The 23457-nt window shown below is 40.7% G+C and overlaps 1 protein-coding gene across 1 annotated transcript in view; it reads left to right on the top strand.

Annotated features, from left to right (window-relative positions):
* Positions 1-23457, top strand: part of LOC126460165 (molybdenum cofactor biosynthesis protein 1-like) — a 197400-nt gene that overhangs the window by 69404 nt on the left and 104539 nt on the right. Inside the window, 1 exon segment of the mRNA XM_050095905.1 lies at positions 20266-20521. Coding sequence (XP_049951862.1) covers positions 20266-20521 — 256 coding nt within the window.

Raw genomic sequence — 23457 nt, 5'->3', positions numbered from 1 at the left:
AATCAGTACCACCACCACTTCTTGCCACTAGCCTAGCAGCTATCGACAAGAGACAGGGAGGCAGGAGGAGTGGTTATTTGAATCTGATTCTCAGAGATTGTTGACGCAGCAGCCAGAGGTGGTGATCACGTATACATGAGTTGTGTCTGGGTGACTGTCTGAATATCTGTGTGCTCTTGTTTTCTGACAAAGGGTATGGCGGAAGTTTAGTTGTGAGAATGTTATTGCCTTTTTTACATGCCTGGATGTGGCTCAGCAATCATCTTTACCGTGAGTTGCTACTATCCTCATTAGCGTTGATTCTCAGAGTATTTGTGCAACTCACCAGCTACACAACCGGCAGGCCGGAAAGGACAGAAGGAAGACTCCCTTGAAGACTTGCTACATCCCTCCAGCCAATCAACACATGAGTCTCCCTCTGCCAACTGGAAAGGCTCGAAAAAGTCCAACAAAGGCAAATGGTCTTCTGTTTCGCTGACCCAAAGATCCTCTTTGACAGTGTCGCCATGTGATACCTTCTCCTGGTCGGCCACCATTTCGCCAGTGTGCCCCACCAACCTTTCTTGTGCCCTGGATTCCTCATGTCGACAGCAGAAGAAAGCCGACACTTCTGTAGGACCACATGGAGCAGGATCCTCTTGCCTCTGTGCCCTGTAGCAGTGAGTTTTCGCAGACTGGCACTCGGCAGCTGCCGAGGTGACACCCCTTCCTATTGTCCTCATCGTGACTGTCCTCCAATGGAACTTTTGCAGCCTTTGATCCAACAAAGAGGATTTATGACTGCTTTTAGAATCGCAGCTTCTACTTGTACTCTGCCTTCAGGAAACAAAATTCATCCTCACGACTGCTTTGAGCTTTCACATTTCTTCCTGGTCTGTTTTGACCTTCCGATCGAGGTTGGCATTCTGTCTCATGGGGGAGTCATGCTGCTCTTATGGGATGACATTCATAGTCAACCCATCCATCTCCCTGACTACCTGTCATCAAGCTGTTGCAGTTTGTCTATTCCTTCCTCACTTGAGCTTTTCCCTTTCTACCATTTACATCCCTCCGTCATTCGATGTCACCAGGTTCGACTTCCTCCAGCTTATTGGACAGCTTCCTTGCTGATTTCTGCTGCTTGGGGACTTTAATGCACACCATCCCATTTGGGGCTCTTCCAGAACCTATCTGAGAGGTGCCCTCTTCGCTGCCATTCTTAATCAACTTAACCTTTTCTTCTTTAGCACAGAAGCACCCATGTTGCTTTCAGACTCGTCACACACCTATTCCCATTTGGACCTTTCCTTCTTCACTGCCTGTCCTGCACATCATCTTGAACGGTCCGTTCTTTCTGACACCTACTCGAGCGACCATTTCCTGTGTGCTATCCATTTGCTAACTCCTACCCCACCTCCGTGCACATCGAAATGGCAGCTGATTAAGGCTGACTGGAGACTTTACTCCTCCCTGGCGACCTTCAACGAACACGATTTCCGCAGTTGTCATGACCAGGTGGAATTTCTTACAAACATTATCCTTACCGTCGCAGAACATTCCATTCCTCACACTTCCTCTTTACCATGCTGTGTCCCAGTCCTTTGGTGGACTGAAGCCTGCTGTGATGTAATTCGCATTCTTTGGGATAACCAAACAGGCAGCTGAACTTCATTCACTAGTTCTTTTAACAGTTTCACCCCCCTCTTCCATCGTGTGCACCAACCTCCGACGGTTCTCTGGGAGCAAGATCCATTCCCCAATTTTCACCCTGACAGCAGCAGACAATATCATCGTGTACCCTATTGCTATCTCCAACACCTTGGGTCGCCATTTTGCAGAAATTTTGAGCTCCTCCCACTATCATCCTGCCTACCTCTATAGGAGATGAGCAGAGAAGACTCGGGCAATAACATCTCTTCTCAGAATCCTGAGTGTTACTGTGCTGCCTTTACTATGAGGATGCTAGACCACACTCTCACTTCATCTCAATCCTCCGCCCTGGACCAGACACTGTTAACTTTCAAGTGTTGCAGCACCTTTCTCTTGTGGGCAAGCACTTTTTGCTTAATACATACAACTGGACCTCGGCAGAGGGCATGTTTTCCAGCCACTGTTGTGAAGGCACTGTCATACCCACACCTAAGCCCGGTAAGGACAAACAACTTCCTTCTGGCTATCACTCACTTTGTTTGCCCATGTCATGAATGGTTTACTGTGGAAATCCCAGACTGGCTTTGTTTTTCAATTTGGAGAAAGCCTACGACATTTGTTGGAGGACTGGTATCGTTTGTACTCTCTACACATGTGGCCAACTGCGCCATCTCCTTGAGGAATTTTTAAAAGACGAGTTTTCGATGTACGTATGGGGTCTGCCTCCTCGGACACCTTTATCCAGGAAAATGGTGTACCTCAGGGTTCTGTCCTGAGTGTCGTCGTCTTTGCTGTCGCCATTAACCCTACAATGGCCTGTCTCCTGCCGGGCATCTCCGGCTCTCTTTTTGTTGATAATTTTGCTATCTCCTGCTGCTCTTCATGAACCTGTCTCATTGAGTGGTGTCTTCAGCAATGTCTTGATCGTCTTTACTTATGGAGCATGGACAGTGGCTTAAGTTTTTCTACTGACAAAAACATTTGTATGAATTTCTGGCAGCACAGCTGGTTTCTCCCACCATTTTTACATCTTGGGCCTGTTGCTCTTCCATTCATTGAAACTACAAAATTCCTGAGGCTCCTGCTTTATACAAAACTATCTTGGTCCTCCCACTTCATGCTCCCTGCAGCTTTTTCGATGGGTGTGAACCCTTCACCATCTTGGCTTCGTGCGGCAGCCCATCTTCACCTTGACCTTCATTCACTTTCTAAAGACACTGCACCAGGCTCGGTCTATTGCCTTCAGTTTCACGACCTATGCATGGAATTTTGCAGTAGTATCTTTGTGTACACTGATGGCTCTTGGACTGACCATGGTGTTGGGTGTGCCTTCAACGTCAACCAACATTTTTTGGTACTGACGTCCGGCACATTGCTCAGTATTTACAGCAGAGCTCTTCACCCTGTATCAGATCATGGAGTACATCTGCTGACACACTCTTTTCACTGTGTCACTGCTCAGACTCTCTTGGCACCCTTCAAAGCCTCTGTGCAGTGTAGACTGTCCATCCCTTAGTGCACCGGTTCCAGGAAAGCTTCCACTTGCTCACTTTTTATGGAGCCACTGTGATGTTTATGTGTGTTCCAGGTCATATCGGTCCAAGAGGTTGCTGACACTGCTGCCAAAGCTGCATTCCTCGTACTTCAGCCCAATAATTCTTGCATTCCCTCTGATGATCTCTTGTTACTTTCTGTCAGGAGGTGGTGTCACTTTGGCATCGCCACTGGTCCTCCATTCATAGGAATAAGCTCTGGGTTATTAAGCCTCTCCCAGTGGCTTGGACAACATCCTCTCAGTCCTCCTGGGGCAAGGAGGTCATTTTAACTAGGTTGCATATTGGGCACTGCCTTTTTAGCCATCACCATTTGTTAAGTGGTGCTCCCCTACTACTTTGTGCACATTGCACCCAACTTTTAACTGTCTGCCGTTTCCTGAGGGGATGCCCCTTTTTTTTTTTTACCGTTTACATTCCCTTTTGGGTTTGCCATCTGAGTTATTGGCCATTTTAGTGGACAATGCGTGGGCTGTCGACTCTGTTTTACTTTTTATCAGTTGTAGCAATATAGTGAAGGCCATTTAATTTTTAGTTCTGGGCCTCCATTTCACTATTGCGTACTTCATAGACCTTTCTCCACGCCCCTGTTTATAGCTGTCCTCTCTTCTGTCATTAAACGTTGACATGTAATCATTTTTAACTCCTCTCTTCATCTTTGTGTTTCACAGTTTTGGCATGGACACATATGACCCTAGTTGTTTTTGCGCCCTAAAACAAAATGGGGGAGAAATACAAAGCCCTTACATTCTTTTGTCGACTTATGTCTTTACCTCCCCTTGAGACCTCAAAATTTGTCGGGGAAAAATTCTAAAACGTGTCTGTGGAATCAGAGAAATATCAGGGAATTTCACTTGGAGAAACTTGTGGCAAACCTGATTTTAGGTTTTTATATATGGAAATTATTTTTGCTTCTAGTATTGCAGTTCTGAATTGCTGAGTTCATCTTAAACTAAATCTTGTTATTAATCACATATACCATTAGGGAATATAACTTCTATAGGCATGTAAGTGTGAGAATCCATGGGTCCCTGAAGAAGCTTTTTCAAGATGTAGAATAAATAATTTTTTCCGCTTAGCTGAAGTACCTCAGAAGATTAAGCCATATGAGTAAACTGAGTGAAAGTGTGTTAGCAATCCTTTGTCCAGTTTGATACAGTAAGAGATTTCTAAGCACAAAATGGGTGGAACTGAGCTTCTCGGTTAACTGACCCACATGCTGGTCTCACACGTGATTGGTATCTGCATTCCCAGGAACTTAGAACACGGGAGCCTAATTGCCCATTTATCCCTACTTTTGATATTCGTATCTGTAAGTCGCTTTTATTTCTTTAGAACTGCACAATACAAGTTTTTAGGCATTAAGCTGGTACCTGTGGATCTATACAAGCCTGTTCTGTTATTCTCCTGGATGTTTCTGGTATGGATGAGTTTAGATCTTGCATCAATAAGTTTGTGACACTGCAAACAATAGAGTTTTTCCAAAGCCCTCCAGTGCCCCAAGTAAATCATTTTTGTGGACTTGGCAGCAAACACTGTGTGCCACACCATATTTTATGTTCTCCCTTTTTGAGTTTAATCTTATTCCTGTCTTATCATTTGTTAATGTGACCTTCCATTTTCTGTAGTTAAAGTACAACTCAATCCATGCAAGGGGAAGACTTTTAATGCCATACTATTTTAGCTTCCCCTCTCAGAATTTTTTAATCTAAACAGACAAAGGCTTTGGCAAGATGACAGAGGGGATAATTTCCACTATTTAATTCTACTGGAATTGAATTTGTGAGATATTATGTTGGATTCTCAGTATAGAAGCCTTTACAGAAGTCAAACTGTGTTGTTAAAAAGTTATTCTCTGAATGGTGGTTCACCATTCTAAGTGGATTTAGGTTGAAATACTATGCAGAGATGAAGAGGCTTACAAAGGCAGGAATAGGCTGGTGAAAGGCACCAAAGCAGTAGTTGGATGAAGACCACAACAGCAGCTTCAACTCAGTTTATTGATGGAAATCTAGCTCTTGCCGAAATTAGCTCTCTCTCTCTCTCTCTCTCTCTCTCTCTCTCTCTCTCTCTCTCTCTGACACACACACACACAAACACACACACACACACACACACACACACACACACACACACACACACACACACTCTTCCTTCTAGCTACCACTCCATCTCTCTTACCAGTGTGTTCTCAAGGTGATGGGACATATGATTCATGCCCGGATGATATGGTGGCTCGAGTCTCACAACTTTTTATGAATGCACAGTGTGGCTTTCAACACGGCATTCTGCAGTGGATCATCTCATTATTTTGCCCACCCATGTCATGAATGGGTTTCTGCAGAAATCCCAGATTGTCGCTGTGTTTTTCGATTTGGAGAAGGCCTGACACCTGCTAGAGAGCTAGTAACGTCCATACTCTTCACATGTGGGGCTTCCGTGGCCACCTACCCTGTTTCCTTCAGACATTTTTAAAAGACCGAGTTTTCGAGGTGCATGAAGGGTCTGCCTTGTCGGACACCTTTATCCAGGAAAATGGTGTGTCTCAGGGTTCCATTCTGAGTGTCATTCTCTTTGCTATCACCATAAACCCTATAATGGCCTGTCTCCCACTGGGCATCTCCGGCTCTCTTTTTTTTTGACGATTTTGCCTTCTATTGCAATTCTCTATGAACCTGTCTCACTTAGTGGCATCTTCAGCAATGTCTTGATTGTCTTTACTCATGGAGCATCGACAATGGCTTTCGCTTTTCCACTGACAAAACTGTCTGTATGAATCCCACGAACGCTGACTGCAAATTTGTATGTCCGTCTGGTTATTTGACCTGTTGTGCTGCCATTCACAAACAGCATTCCAGGAGGTGTTTTCCTACAGGATAACACTTGCTCACATACTGCTGTTGTAAGCCAACATGCTATAGTGTGTCAACATATTGCCTTGGCTTGCTCGATAACCAGCTCTACCTCCCATCGAGCACGTATTGGACATCATCTGATGACAGCTTCAACCCATCCACAAACATCATTAACTGTCCTTATATTGGCCAACCAAGTGCAACAGGCACGGAACTCCATCCCACAAACTGACACATGACACGTGTACAATAGCGTACCAGCATTTGCATTTACATTTGCAGTGGCTTGTCTCACACTCCCATTGATCCTGCAACGTTAATCACTTTACATACGTTGTCTCAACAAATATGTTCCTGGTATTTCATTACTCTACATTAATTATTTTTTGGTGTTGCAAATTTTTCCGTCAGTGTACCTGGCCTTTCTTTAACCATCCCTGGGGCAATGCAGAATTCTCTTCCCAGTAGCGAGAAAATGCCGTTATTCCAATTTTGAAATCACATAAATTGCCTCTTCAAACGGACAGCTGTCGTCCAGATTGTTTACTCAGTGTCCTGCAAGTTACTTGAACATATGGTTAGTTGAAGGCTGTATTGTGTCCTTGAATCCCCGGATCTTTTGGCTTCGATCCAGGGTGCTTTTCGCCAAGGGCGCTCTACTGAAGATAATTTAGTCCACTTGAAGTGTGCTATCTGAACAGCTTTTGCTCAGCATCAGTTCCTTGTTGCAGTTTTCATTGATCTGCGTGTATATCTTATGATACCACATGGTGCCATAACGTCCTTGCCACCTTAAAGGAGTGGGGCCTCCATGGCCCACTCCTGATTTTTATCCAGAACTTTCTTCCATGTCACACTTTTTGGGTACAGGTTGGTGCCTCCTGTAGCATCCCCCCCCCTGCAGGAGAAGGGGCTTGCACAAGGTTCTGTTTTGAGTGTCACTCTCCTTTTTGTGGCTATCAGTGATCTGGCGGCAGCTGCATGACATATTTTGTCCCCATCATTTTTGTTCGTCCGCGACGGCTATTGCTGGAGGCAGAATGCAGGGAGCAATACACCAAGCACAATCCTGGGCTTTCACTCATAGCATCCATTTTTTGGCTGCCATGACCTACGTTATGCATTTCTGTCATCGTGTTTTTTAGGTCCGGTCTTTGATGCCTAGTTGACATGGCTTCCCCGTCTTTGCCAACTAAAGCAGACATGTAGGTCGTACCTGAATGCTCTTCTATGCCTCAGCGCTGTGGTCCACTCTACTTTGATATGGCTGTATGCAGCATTGGTGCAGTCACACCTAGATTACAGGAATCTCTCATATGACTTTTTATCAGCTTCGACATTACATCTGGATTCGATACACTATTGTGGGGTAAGACTGGTAACAGGTGCCCTTTGACTAGGCAGCAGTTCCACTATTGTGGGTTCTGCACCATCAAAAATTGATGGCAGCTGCTCACCCATAGTACCCTAACTGTCATCTCCTCTTTCCAGATATGAGATCTACCTCCCAAAACGGCAACACAGGTCTGGGGCTACGATCACCAAGTTTGAGTCTTGGTCAAGCACACAGTTTTAATCTGCCAGAAAGTTTCATATCAGTGCACACTATGTTGCAGAGTGAAAATCTCATTCTAGAAAACTCTTTATCTGTAATTCTCTTTACATATTGGCTATTTTCTTCACATATGGGGGACATGGTCTCATCTGAAATGTGAAAGCAAGCCTGTAAAAGAAAGGGGGGGGAGGGGGGGGGCAGTTCTCAATTCTTGAGCAGTGACCCTCATGGTTTTTTTTTTTTGCAATTTGGGTTAGTTTATGTTCAATCCTTGCACCCAATTTACTCTTTCATCTACCTACTTTTTTTCTCGTCAAGCAGAATGATATTTATGCCCGGTGCTTAATACCTGTTTGTATCACTTACAATGCTGGTATTTATGAATTTTTTAGCATTTGACTCCGGAAAGACCATTTTTCTTTGTAGTGAGGTCTTGCCAACAGCAAATTTTCTGGATGGAAAGTCGCTCAATCTGCTCATATACTTTAAAATTTAAAAGTAAATCTAGCAATGCTAGAATGTATACAAAATACTCTCTCTCTCTCATTTGTTATAACTTACCGCTGTTATATTGTATTTGTATTGCAGTCACTACATTAAAATTGGCTATATTGATTCTGCAATTTATACTATTATGTTATTGCTAAGAATTGATTTAAAGAATAAACGTATATTTTTATTTGTAAGATTTTGTAAATTTATACCACTGGAACTCTTTCAAAATATTTGATTGCGTAATACTGCCAATAAATACAATGACTTTCTTTCTTCTGTTTATAATTGTAATAGATGTTGGACACTTTGACTCCAAGTATGTTATACAGAAACGCAGTGATTTTTTGCAAAAGGCAAAACTATGTGTTCGAAGAATTGTGGAGAGGAGGGTACGTGATGTATTTTAAGTAGGTTATAAAGAGTAACTATAACAACAAAAACAATAAATTATTTGTGATTGGCAAGCTTTCGGAGCCAGTGGCTCCTCCAGACAGAAGCGTTGAAGGGGAAGGAAGAAGGGTAAAGGAAAAGGCCTGGAGAGTTCCAGGAAAAGGTGTAGATTTTGGAAAAGTCACCCAGAACTTCGGATTAGGCGAAAAATAGAAACGACTCATGTCATATACCAGCTATTATGTAAACACTGTTCAGCTTTCTACATCTGCATGACTACCACCAAATTATCAGTTAGGATAAGTGGGCGTAGGCATAGTGTATATACTGGAAACTCACAATATCCTGTTGCAGAGCATGCTCTACAACATGGCATACATGACCTCGGCACTTGTTTCACCACACATGCCACCTGGATTCTTCCGCCAGACACCAGTTTCTCAGAACTCCGCAGGTGGGAACTAGCACTACAACGTGTCCTTGGTTCTCACCACCCACCTCGCCTTAATTTACGTTAATTTCTCCTGTCTCAGCTTTTCTTCACTGTAATTACTCTTTGCTTCACTCCGTTTTAGCTTTCTACATCTTTCATTGTCTTTCCCGTCTATTTTCACTGCCCCCTCCCACAACTGTTGCATACAATACACTTACCTTCTCACTCTTATTAACCATATACAGTTTTAGTAGTAATCTCTGTCTGGCATATTACCCTGTCTTCCACCTTTAAGCTCTAAGGTTTCCGAATCTTGCCCGATGCAGTTCCCAACAATTAGTCTTTCCTTCTCATCCTGTACGGTAAGTCACCCATGACCCATGGTTCTGGGTGACTTTCCCAAAATCTACCCCTTTTCTTAGACCTCTCCAGTCCTTTTCCTTCACCCTTCTTGCTTCCCCTGCAACCCTTCAGCCTGAAGAAGGAGTCACTGGCTCCAAACGCTTGCCTATCACAACAGTCTTTTATGTGTGTGTTCTGCCACTGCTTGGTGAGTAGATTTTTTATCTATCCAATTAAATTATTTTATAAAGAGTATCTGTGTGTGATGTTTTTATTGGTATACAACTTGTTATAAACAAAACTTATTTTTACCATTTAATATGTTTCCAGATATTTACCAGTGGTAAAGATGAAATTGGGTTGATTGTACTTGGTTCTGACAAGACACAGAATCCACTTGATTACCCAAATGTTAGTGTGGAATTTCCTCTTGCACTACCTACATGGCAGATGATATCCTTTGTGGAGAAATCTTTTCATGAAAGTGAAATAAAAAGAGATTGGATAGATGGTGTTGTTGTTGGCATGCAAGTCTTGAAAGATGAGCTAGAGTAATTATTTAAAGCTGTCTGTTTCATGACATTCCTGGAACATGTTCCAGAATGTGTGTTACACAAATCACAGTGACATAGTTGTGACTTTATAAACTTGAATCAATATGTTTTTGTAATGAAAAAGAAACAGAAGGCACAATACCTGCAGAAATAGGAAATTTTTTTGTGTGATTTTACTGCATGAATGTTTTTTACAGTTTTTCAGCTCAATAATGAAGGAGGTATTGATACAAGGCTTTGCCAAAAACCCATCTGTTACCTACAATTCCAGCCCTGTCACTGGCATTCCGTACCCCACAGTATGACTGGGCCACTATGAAAGCAGCCACATCATTGTCAAATTCACTGAAACTACTGCATAGCAATTTGCTTGAGTATGGCTGCAGTTGTGGTCTTCTGTTTGGTTTAAGCACTGCGTCAATACCTTCTCTTTATAGCACTCAGAGGTCGCGATCTGCGACCGTTTTTACAAGTGGCAAGAGAACTTTTCCTCTAGTTGCTTGTTTTTCACTGAAAGATGCAAATATTGTAGAATGTAGTGCCCTATGTATATTTGTTAGAATAGCCACAAGGTCTGAAAGTTATTTTCAAATGATTGAGCTCTTCTACAGAGTATTGAAATTCACAGATTCTTCCAACCTGGTCCAACAATGTCTTACATACTCCTCTTCCTCCATGGATTGTTTCCAGTATTTGGAGATGAAACATTAGGCAGCAAAACGTGCCTTATAACCAAAATCTAATGAACATATAATTAAATTAACTAAAGATGTAATGTTGCACTCTCAGGTAAGACTGATCTTGAATACAAAGCCAAAGTGGAAATTAAATGTAAGCTGCAACATTCATCTCACTTTTTGTTATTGAAATTATTCACAGTGCCATAGGGAGAACTGAGTTTATGTGTTTTATAGAGTCAGATTAACAAGAAACATTGGACCAACTATCAGACTCCTTCAACTGAATATCGAAAGCATTAGCAGGGCAAAGTGTGACTATCTGTCAAAATTTTTGGTGGACGATAATATCGATGTCGTCGCCATTCAAGAAACTCGTGTTTCCAGCGAAGAAATATTCCGAAGCCGAGGTCGAATTCCTGGATATTCTGCACTTGGTGTAACTTACCACGAGGTGTATGGAATTGCTACGTATGTCCGTAACAACATAAACGAAGCTTCGCTGATTTCTGTAAGTGTGGAGGCAGATATACATACAGTTGTCATACAATTGCACGGCATTACTATTACAAATGTTTACAAACCACCCAAAACAACATGGCCTGATTTTGTCCTACACACAGCAGAACATCCTGCAATTTACATAGGAGACTTCAATAGTCACCATGAACTTTGGAAGTACTCTCAAAATGATGAAAATGGGAGCATGCTTGCAGAATGGATCGAAGAGAATAATCTTCATCTAGTGTTTGATACTAAAGATCAAGGCACTTTCAGGTCAGCTGCTTGGGACAAGGATTCAAATCCTGACTTATGCTTTGTTAGCTGCAACGAAACTGGCTTTCCCATCAACACCACAAGGAAAGTGATAGATGCCTTTCCTCACAGCCAACACAGACCTGTAATAATACAAATTGGCTGCACTGTTCCTGTCATACGATCAACTCCGCATGCTCGATGGAATTTCCAGAAAGCCGACTGGATGAAGTTTTCAACGGAACTGGATAAGACCATTCGATGGATACCTCCATCACATAATAACTATCAACGCTTCATTGGTGCAGTAACAGCAACAGCTAAAAAGTGTATGCCAAGAGGATACCGAAAAGAATATGTTCCAGGATGGAATGAGGAAAGTGAAACACTGTACCAATACTTCCAACAAAGTGGTGACCCAGAGATAGCTACGGAACTATTGTCCAGCTTGGACATGTCTCGGAGGCAGAAATGGGCAGAAACGGTCAAAACTATGGACTTTACCCACTCGAGCAGGAAAGCATGGAGTCTTCTGAGAAAACTGGGAGGAAGTGCACCAGCATGCAGAAAAAATTCGGAAGTAACACCAGACCAAATTGCTTCCCACATCATTACCACCTCAAGAGTACCTCCTGACAAGAAACATACAAGACATATCAGACGACAGCTTCATGACCTTAAAAAGAAGGCATCTCCCTCATCTGAGTATACCCATCCCTTCACACTTTCAGACATTGACTCTGGACTGAAGGACCTCAAACCTCTTAAGGCACCTGGATTCGATGGTATCCACCCAGAATTCCTGATCCATATGGGAGGAAAAGCTAAGAAATGGCTGGCAGATTTCTTCACTGACATCCTGCTGACTGGTCAACTTCCATCTGAGTTTAAAAAGGTGAAGATAATATCTGTTCTGAAACCTGGCAAACCCAGCAACAGGGTAGAAAACTATCGCCCCATTTCCCTACTCAGCTGCTGCTACAAGCTTTTTGAAAGGCTAATATATAACAGAATAAGTAGCGCTATCTTAGAGAACGTTCCAGTTGATCAGGCAGGCTTCAGACCAGGGCGTAGCTGCTGCGACCAAGTATTGTCTCTCACATCCTTCATAGAGTCAGGATACCAAATGAAGCAGAAAACATCAGTGGCATTTGTTGATCTAACTGCCGCCTTCGACACTGTGTGGAGGGAAGGCCTTATCTACAAATTTCTCCGCATCATACCCTGCAGAACAATGGCTCGACTGATTAACAGCATGCTAAGTGATCGGAAGTTCCAGGTAATCACTGGAAGCAATATAAGTAAGGAGAGGAAGCTGAACAACGGATTGCCTCAAGGATCAGTTCTCTCACCCTTACTGTTCAACCTATATCTATCTGATCTACCTGACACTTCGTCCAGAAAATACTGCTATGCTGATGACCTGGCTCTAGCCGTCAAACACCAGGAAATGAAGACAACAGAAGAGATTTTAGCCAATGACCTGTCTGCATTAGACAATTACTTCAAAATCTGGAGACTCCAACCCCGTGTGAGTAAAACAGAAGTGTGTTGCTTCCATCTAAATAACCAGTTGGCGAACGTAAAACTGGAGGTAAGTTTCAGAGGCAGAATTCTTCATCACAACTGGAACCCAAAATATCTTGGTGTCATCCTGGATCGAACACTATGCTTCAAACAACACCTTCTTAACTTAGCTCAAAAGCTGAGGACTCGAAACAACATCCTCCATAAGCTATGCGGAACTACCTGGGGATCTTCAGCAACCACCCTGCGAACTTCAGCTCTGGGCTTGGTATACTCAAGTGCTGAGTATTGTGCACCTGTTTGGATGAATAGTCATCATACAAGGCTTGTTGATACCCAGCTGAATACGACAATGCGCATAATATCTGGCACAATCAGATCTACTCCAGTTTATTGGCTTCCACTGTTAACCGGTAAAATGCCTCCTGATCTACGCAGATGTACTGCCCTTATCAGAGAATTCCACAAGATCTCCAGGAATTCTAACCTACCCGTGCATAGCGACCTGCCACTTTTAAATTGCAAGAGACTGAAATCACGTCATCCAACTCTGTGCGATGCTGCTGACATGGTTGCTAAGAATTTCAAACCTCTTGAAGAATGGAAAGGTCGGTGGGAAGCAATGACAGATGTGCACCTGCATAACATCTTCTCAGGTGCTAAACTTCCAAGTGGATTCGACTTACCACGCAAGACGTGGTCTACTCTCAACAGAATCCGTACCAGCCATGGGCGATGCAGGGATGCTCTCTTTAAGTGGAACAAGCTGCCTGATCCAGCTTGTGACTGCGGGGCTCCATACCAGACTGTTCACCACATTGTCAGTGAATGCAGGATTCGAGCCTATCACGGCGCCAAAGAGGACTTCCTGCTAGCAACTCCAGATGCAGTGCGCTGGATTGAAGGACTGGATATTCAGTTGTAAAGACATACTTAAGTTTCTTGTGTGTCAATATGTACATATGTATATGTAATATCATGATATGTCTGTATTAGCCATACGCTAAATAATAAATAATAATAGAGTCAGATACACGCTGTGGCACAGGGTGCTGTCCATTATTCTCCTGACTATGATGTCCAGCTATGGTAGTCTTCCTTCTTCTTTGGTCTCCATAGTGAATTTGATTTTGTGGCGTGTGGAGTTCAGATGTACAAAGAAGTCAAGAAGTTTGTCTCTTCCATGAGGCCAGATGACAAGTGTGTTATCCACATAACAGAAGAAGAAGAAGAAGAAAAGAAGAAGATTGATTTCCATTTGGTTGACATCAGGGCCTCTTCCTCGAAGTGCACCGTAAACATATTCACAATCTCTGGTCAGAGTGGGCTGCCTATTGCGACTCCATCTGTTTCCGGGAGGTGGGTGTGCCACGAGTCAGTGAAGTGGGAAAGTTGACCAAGTAATATGTGTGACGTGTCATACCTCGACCGATATTGAGAACAGAATAAAAAATTCAGAGGCATTACTTTTCAGCACTCCCATGCATATTCTGTATGCAAGAAAAGCATATGGAGCAGGTTTCTCATTCAGAAATTCTATTTCAGTGTTGGTTGTTTACACGAAGACCGTGTTAAGCATAATGGAAGAAGGAGAAATGTTTATCAGCATTCCAGATTTGGCAGTGGCAGGCTCATGGTCTGCTGAGACTCTGGTTTATTGTTTCACTATATTGCTGCTTGCATTGCTCAGAATCTCATTTTGTGCCAACATAGAATTGGTAGGTTCAGGAGGGCCATGCTAAATGCCTTGCAGGGCCTCAGTAGTGCCACCCAACTAGCACCTGAGAGGGCAGACAAGTGTTCGCTCATGCGTACGTGATCCTGCAGTGAAGTTGTGTACATTTAGTCAGGAAGTGGGCTTGTATACAGTGAGACAGATATCCACACAGACAATGTGATGGCATCTGGAGCAGCACAGACTGTCAAGCCCTTAATGCAGCTCTAGAGAGAGGTGAACTGACAGCGGTGCAACTGACAACAATGCCAGACACAGGAATGGCACTGTGTCATCGTGTCAGACGAGTCTCGGTTCTGCAACATCGTCACAATTGATGTACTTGTGTTTGGAGGCTCTGATGCCAACAGACCTGGCCAGATTGTACCTGTCATTCTCATGCGGGTCCAGCATGTGATGTGATGGTATGGGGTGCAACTGGATATATGTCACAACTTCTGGTTCACATTTCCAGTAATTTGGACAGCAGTCATTGCATTTGTGTTTTGTTAAGGCCTATCCCTGTGCCCTATTTTCAAGGGCTCCGTGATTGTAGATTGTATTTTATTGGTCCTGTTGTCTACATAGCAGCTTATGCATAAGACATTGGACAAGTCAAGTTATAAATATACAGGCTGAAAGTAATTTCAAAGCATACATATTTAAGCTTACAATAATACACTTTACACACAAGTATTTATATAACACATTTCATAAATTTAAATATTCTTCAATGGAATAAAAGCAGTGATGCTGTAAATATGACTTTAGAGATTTTCCATATGTATTGACCTCAGTGATAGCTTTTATGTTTTCAGGAAGTTTGTTATAAAGCTTAACTCCCATGTGAAAAGTACCTTTTTGGCACAGTGCTATGCTGATTTGAGTCATATGTATGTTCCTGTTTTGTCTGGTAAAGTGCTCATGTATATCACAGTTTTTTTTAGCCTCTGGTCCTTGCCTATTACATTTAATTTAAAGAACAAAAGGGTTTCCATAATGTATACACACGGTAATAGGAGAATACCAGATTTCTTAAACAGGGGTTTACAAGAGTCTCTAGGCTTGCACCCAAACAAGATTCTAATGGCCCTTTTTTGTAGTTTAAAAGTGCTATTAGCTATTTTAGAGTTTCCCCAGAAGGTGACCCCATATCTAAGACGAGAATGAAAGTACGCATGATATGCATTCAATACTGTTTTCTCACTACAGCATGATTTTAATGAACAAAGAAGATAACGTGTTTTGGTCAGTTCTGCATTGAGACATTCAATATGCTTGTTCCATCTGATGTTACTCTGCAGCCAAAGTCCTAAGAATTTGGTTTCAGTACTGTTACCAACTGGTTCGTCATTGATAGAGACTGATGGGATAAACATGTCCTTGTTAGGAACATTGTGGAATTTTAGAGCAACGGTTTTCTTACTGTTTATTACAAGCCGATTACTCTGTGCCCAGCTGCTAAGTTGTTTCGTGACTGTGTTTACTGTCTGCTGTAACTGTTCATCGTCGTCTCCTTTTAGTAGAATCGTGGTGTCATCTGCAAATATGATTGATTTGTGTGCATCAATATTTAAGCTTAGATCATTTATGTACAGAAGAAACAGAAGGGGTCCCAATACGGATCCTTGGGGTACACCACAATTTATTTGTTTATAGTCAGATAAGTGATTAGATACAGTTTTTAGTTCAATATTTGTGTGCTTGACGCACACTGCCTGCATACGATTTGTCAGGAAGGAACTGATCCACTTGTTGGACAGACCTCGAATACCATATCTTTCTAGCTTTGATAGCGGAATTTTATGGTCCACCATGTCAAAAGCTTTTGACAAGTCAATAAAGACTCCTATTGTTTCCTGTTTTTTGTCCATCAGGTTGAGGATGAAATTGATGCACTCATAGACAGCAGTTGTCGTTGACCTCTTATTTCTGAATCCATGTTGTTCATTACATAGGATGCTGTTTTTATTTATAAATTTCATAAGTTTCTCATACATAACTTTTTCCAGTACTTTAGAGATGCAGGAGGAAATTGTGATGGGTCTGTAGTTATTTACATTGTCTTTATCCCCTTTTTTATATACAGGAATAACTTTTGATGTTTTTAACACATCAGGGAAAGTGCCTGCCTGAAGTGAGCAGTCGCATAAATGTGTGAGTACTTCAGTTAGGTTTGATGCGCTCTTCTTTAACACTGTTGCAGGTATACCATCAATACCTGCCGATTTGGAATTTTTTAGTCCTTTTATTGCTTTAGCTACTTCATCTTGTGAAACAGAACCGATGTACATTGATCCTCTACATGTACTTATTTTATATTCATTTGCCTGGATGCTCTTAAAGTTTGATTGTAACATATTTTCAGCAACACCTGTGAAAAAGTTGTTAAATGTGTTAGCTTCTTCTAAGGGGTTTGTTACTTTTTTATTTTTATGTGATAGTGTTATATTTTTCCAAGGTTGTCTGTATTCTCCACATTCTTTTTTATAACACTCCACATAGCCTTTGATTTATTAGCTGAATTATAAATGATTTCATCATTATGCATTATTTTTGCTGCTTTTATTACTTTTCTTAATATTTTGGAGTATTTTTTATAGTATGCGCGTACTACAGGTGAGGAATTTTTCGAGTTACATATTTCATGAAGTAGTCTTCTCTTCTGGCATGAAACCCTTATTCCCTTTGTGATCCAGCTGTTTGTTCTAGAGTTTCCCCGTATGGTTAATGTTTTCAGTGGGAATGCAAGTTCAAAGAAATGGGTTAATGTATCAACGAAAGTGTCGAATTTTTCATTTATATCATTCATTTTGTACACTCCTAGCCATTTTTCTTTGTGTAATAAGTTGTTGAAGTAGTTCACATTATGCTGATTATAGCTTCGATATGCTGTTCTAAAAGACATGTTGTTAATAATACTGCCTTGTACTTTTATGCTTAATATTTGAGCAATATGATCACTAAAACCTGCATTGAAAATTTTTAGTGAGGTGTTGTGTAAACTCTTATTTACTAGAAACTGATCAAGAGCTGTTTGACAAGTTTCTGATACTCGGGTAGCTGCTTTTATTTCAGCCTTTAAATTGAAGGACGTTGCAAGGTTCAAAATGGTCTCCCTATTTCCACTATTCGTGAGGAAGTCAATATTGAAGTCACCACAGATTATAAATTCACAATCCATTTTATTTACTTTATTTAGCAATGACTCCATTTTGTTTAAGAAAAGTTCAAAATTCCCAGACGGTGATCGGTAAACTGTAGCAATAACCAGGTTGAACTGAGTAATTTTTATAGCTGCAATTTCATAATCCTTTTCGACATTTGCCCTAGTTAAGTCAGGTAGTGTAATAAAATCTACATTATCCTTTGTGTAATTGCTACCCCACACTGTTTGCTGTTTTTCCTGCAGTAGTAAGCAGCCAAGACAAATTTGTTTATTTTAGTATTCTGGATTAATTCTGGGTTAAGCCAGTGCTCAGAAATGCATAACACTGAGATATCATTAAGTTCATGTGTTAATAGAATGTTAATTTCATCGATCTTATTACGCAGGGATTGCACATTATGGTGATAAATTTTTAAATTGGGCGTATTCACGATTTGGTAATTGGGAATCATATTTACAGCATCACATATCTCTAGTTTAATGTCAGCAGCGTTGTATTTTCGTTCTTCTTTCTTGTTTATTTTGTTTTCCTCGCTGTTGGAAGGATGTTCAGGAAGCTGATAAATTGTTCTATCCCTTACAAGTCTTTCTTTGATGTTATCTTTTAACAAGATAATGCAAGACTACACATCACCTGAGCTGTACTGAGCTACCTCGATACAGAGAGTGTTCCACTGTTGCCGTATCCAGCATTTTCTTCAAATCTGTCACCTGTGGAGAACGCCTGTTCACAGGATGCCAAGAGATGGGTATGCCACCAGTCGCCAGCCACCAGTCGCCAGCCACTACAGTTGAAGAACTCTGACATATGACATTCAGTTGAGTAGCATGAAATGATGTACCCATGGCTGTAATCCAACCTCGATTTGATATCCAGTGTGATGAGAGCTGTTCTGCTGTTCCAGTTTCAATACTGAAATTCATATATTATTTTTATGCTATCCTAACCAGATTGGACTGTGGTGTCATACAGCATAAAATATCTTACAACGTGTTGAATTAGTTATGAGAAGTGTAGAACAGCCAGCAGGGGAAAGATGTTGGCAATGAGACAGCTTTTATGTATAACAGCAGTACAGTGTTTCACAGTGCATAATGCTTCCGCAGATTGAGAACAAAATGTGTGGTTTGCTTTCATCCATTTTCACAAACATAGCCTAAAAAATAATGTTGACATTACTGTGCATTTCACTCTGAGGCATATTGCACTCTGAGAATGTTCATCGAATTCAGTTACTTTGTATTATATTTCAGTAACAGTGACATAATAGCAAATTGGACTGTATGAGTTTTTATGGATTTTTTTTCCAGACACACACTACCATTTCTTCAGATTTATTTAATTTGGGTATAAATCCTTTCCAGCATATATGCTGTACACAAAATGTTGAACATAAAATGTAGCTATCTGCTGATTTAACATCTTGCTGAGTATACCGGTACAATATTTTGTTGTAACAAATAGTTCAATGTATTTTACACACTTATAAACTTATTTATACAGTTATAGTAATTTATACCATTACATTAATGTTGTACCTTAATGTTCTGGAAGACGATATTATAAGGAACCTCATACTTTTCCTGGATGATAGAGTTGTCTATAATGAATTATTGCCTGAAAAAAATCTGCACAAATTTGAGTCAGATCATAACATTTCAATTTGGTCCAAAGATAGGCAACTGAGTTTAAGTTTTCAGAAATGTAAATTGGAGCACATCACAAAACAAAAAAAAGACAGTATTGTATGACTACATTATCAAATAATTACAGTTTTAATTGGTCAACTCATACAAATATCTGGATGAAATGAAATGGTGACATAGACTCACTTGTAGGCAAAGCAGAATGCAGACTTCAATTCGTTGGTAAGATACTGGAAAATGCAATCAGTCTATAGAGGACATTGCTTACAAAATACTTGTGTGGCCCATTCTAGAATATTGCTTAAGTATGACCCATAACAAATAAGGCTAATGGCAGACATTGAATGTATACAAAATAGTGTAGCATGATTGATCATAGATTTATTTGATGCATGGGAGAGCATCAAGAAGCTACTAAAAATTGGAAATGCCAGACAAATGAAGATAGACACCAAATATATGACAAAACCTAACTTATGAAATTTCAGGAACCTGTATTAAGTGAGGTATTTAGGGATTATACAATAACCGCATATGTATCACTCCTATAGGGACCATGAAGGCAAGATAAATTACAGCATGCACAGAACCATTTAAAGAATCATTCTTCCCACACTCCACATGAGCATTGAATGGGGAAAAACCATAATGTGTGGTACAACAATGTACTTTGTCGGACAAACCCACAGTGGTTTATACAGTGTGCATGGAGACATGGAATCAGTTGACAGTAGCTGGGTAATGGTTCATATTGATTCCCATTTCCCTGTTGCAGTAGGTGATCTTATGCCTCTAATTATTTTTTCATTGCTATCTTAACTTGCATTCTTCAATTCAGTTTATTAACCCTTCTTATCTCTTTGTATTAGGGCAAATGTACAGTTAACTTTTAAGGAATTTGTATTTTCAATTTATCAACTGGAGTTTTGTTTCATATGCAGCAGCAATGTTACAAATTATTTGTTTCAGTTTCTTTAGAATAATTTGCTGTTTCACGGGTGCCTTGAAGGAAATAAAAGATTTCGAAAGTGTCTTAATGACAACCGATGGCCTCATGTTGACAAGACAGCTGGTTGCCTTGCAGAGGGCAGGGCTTGACGGTCTGAACATCAGCTTAGACACCCTGCAGTCCCAACACTACAACCAGATCACGAGGAGGAAAGGCTGGGAGCGTGTCATGGTTGGCATAGATCTAGCCTTGCAACTTGAATACGACCCTGTGAAGGTATTACTAGTGCAGCTGTCATCGCATGCAGACTTTCATAAACAAAAGATATAAATCTGTTGTTAAGAATATCAATACAAGAATCACCATTTTAAAGCAGTATGCCCTCACCCTCGCCCCCATCCCCGCTCCCACCCTCACCGCTGTCTCCACACTGCAGCTGTAAGTGAAGGAAGGTATATTAAGACAGAAGAAGTAAATTTTAGCTGACGATGCTAACAGTTTCGTAGTTTATACAACATAAAAAGGATGCCTTGCAAGTTTACCAATTAAAAATCTTATATTTTCCTCGCAAGAGAGTCTTATGAGACTCAAGATCTTTACAGTTTCTCTTTTTTTCTTTTGTGTCTTTAGTTTAAAATAAGTTTCCACTATTGTGGTGTTGTTTTGGTAAAAATACTCGATTGTTTGGAAAAATTATTCTTAATTCTGTAGTCACATTTTTGTTGTGTCTAAGTACTACTGGTTTCAGTAGCAAGTGCCAGCATCAGTTCATCTTATTATCAAACATTTCTGTGCAAAATAAAAGCTGACCACTGTGGCCTAGCGGTTCTAGGCACTTCAGTCCAGAACCGTGCTGCTGCTATGGTCGCGGGTTCGAATCCTGCCTCAGGCAGGGATGTCCTTAGGTTAGTTAGGTTTAAGTAGTTCTAAGTCTGGGGGACTGAAGACCTCAGATGTTAAGTCCCATAGTGCTTAGAGCCATTTGAACCATTTTGCAAAATAAAAAGCTTCTGTACAACTGCAAACTAGACATACCATTTTCAGGGTGCAGTTCACATCTATTGAAAGCACAACAGTGACCTTTACTTTTAGTAGATAAGACACCTACTGAAGTAAGTGACTTGATGACTGCACACAAGAAGTTGTCATTTATTCCATATGTAGCTACCATGCAGACTCATATTTTGTATTAGTTTGTCCTTACTCTTCCAAAAGGTTAAACCTTGTCTCTGCAGCCACAGCTTCCTCTCTTCAGCAGTTGTCTTCATCTCCATGTGTGAAGAAAATCCCATTCATTGATCATATTGTTTAAGTAGGATGTTCTCAGTCATCCCCTTGTTTTCTTACCTACGATCTTGCCTTCAGAAATGTTTTTTAAAAGATTATCGTCTCCAGTTAAGTGTCCAGTGTATTTTGCTTTGCCCTGGCCTATAACTTTCAGTGGTTCTTTCTTCTCTCCTATTTCCTTTAATTTTTCTGTCAATGCAGATAGTTCTTGTACTTCTCCTCCAGAACCACATTTCAGCAGGTCTGAGGCGAGCTTCCTTGGGCTTTTCTAATGTACAGATTTTGCATCTGTGTGTCAGAACACTCCACACAAAGGTCTTTACAAATATTTTCTTAATGTGGAAGCTGATATGTTTATTCAGTTGCAGCTTCTTCTTATTTTGGAAGGAACTCTTCACCTGTGCTATTCTTTTCTTGAATGCCTTGAAATATTGATTGTTTTCTTGCAAAATGCTACTGAGATATTGAATTTCAGTTCCTTTCTTGAGTTGCTCATTGCCTGTTCTTGTGTCAGTCCTACCTCCTCCTCCTTTCTTGTCTGTAGCCATAACTTTTGTCTTCTTTGTATTCATTTTTAGCTTTAGTTTTACCACTTCTTGATTTAAGGCCTGAAACATTTTATTTAGTTCCTACTCTGATTTACTATTGCGATGTCGTCAATCTGCAGTGTATATGCATGCAATTAAGTTTCCATATCGACATCATGCTCCAAAAACCACCTAACTGTGTGTGGCAGGGGGTACGTCTCATGCCACCAACTGATCCCCTCTGCCTTGTTCCACTTGTGAACAGTGCTTGGGAAGAATGACTGTCAGTACACTTCTGTATTATCTCTAACTTCTCAAATTTTCTTCTCGTGATCATTTCGTGAATTGTATATGAGAGAAACTATTATGTTGTCAGACTCTTCTCGGAAACTACTCTCTCGAAATTTGGGTAGTAAATCTTTCCGTGATGCACAACTGCTCTCTTATGGCATCTACCACTGGAGTTGCTGAGCATCTCTGTAATGATCTCACAGTGACTAAATGATCCTGTGACAAAACACTCCGCACTTCATTGGATCTTCTTTCTCTCTTCTGTCAGTCTTACTGGGTAAGGACACAGGGGTAATTTACATTCACTTAAGATTCTTCCTGTGAATCTTAGTCTGGCATCTGCTTTTCTATTGCTGTTTTATGTGGTCATTCCACTTTAAGGTTGCTCTGGATAGTTACTTCTAGATATTTTATGGTAGATTCTGTTTCCAGCAATTTGTCATTAATAGTGTAGTTGTACAGTATTGGATTTCTTTTCCTGTGTGTGTGTGTGTGTGTGTGTGTGTGTGTGTGTGTGTGATATGTTACATTTATTTATGTGCAGGGTCAACTGCCAGAGCCTACATCATTCACCAATCCTCTGCAGGTCATTGTGCAAATTGATACTGTCTTCTGTTATTGCTACTTTCTGATGGACAAGTGTAGTACCTGTGAACAATATTAAGGAGCCTCTGACACTTTCTACTGGATCATTTATATACATTGTAAATGTAATGGTCCTATCACATTTCCATGGCGTATTCCAGAAATTACCTTTTGATTCTGGTCATCTTTTCTTTGTTGTTGTTATTACTTCCTTGATGAACATATTAAGGAAGTAAGGTGATAGAAGGCACCCGTCTCTCACTGCCCTTCTGGTTTTCCTTCTTTCATATCCGGTTCAGTACTCTGACTTTAGTATATACTCAAAATTAATCATCTGTCCTGCCACTTTGGACATTACTTTAAGGAATGATGATATAATGGTAATCTGTTTATTAAACAATATTTTAACGATACACTATGCTTTCTGATCATATAGTGGTTTGATGATGGAATTTGATACTGAAATTAGTAATCATTAGACAAAATAAAAGTGAAGCTATAATAAAAGAAAGTAATATTTTG

This window comes from Schistocerca serialis, chromosome 1 (genome assembly GCF_023864345.2).
Source record: "Schistocerca serialis cubense isolate TAMUIC-IGC-003099 chromosome 1, iqSchSeri2.2, whole genome shotgun sequence".
Classification (NCBI taxonomy): Eukaryota; Metazoa; Arthropoda; class Insecta; order Orthoptera; family Acrididae; genus Schistocerca; species Schistocerca serialis.
This window is presented reverse-complemented; position numbering and strand designations above follow the sequence as displayed.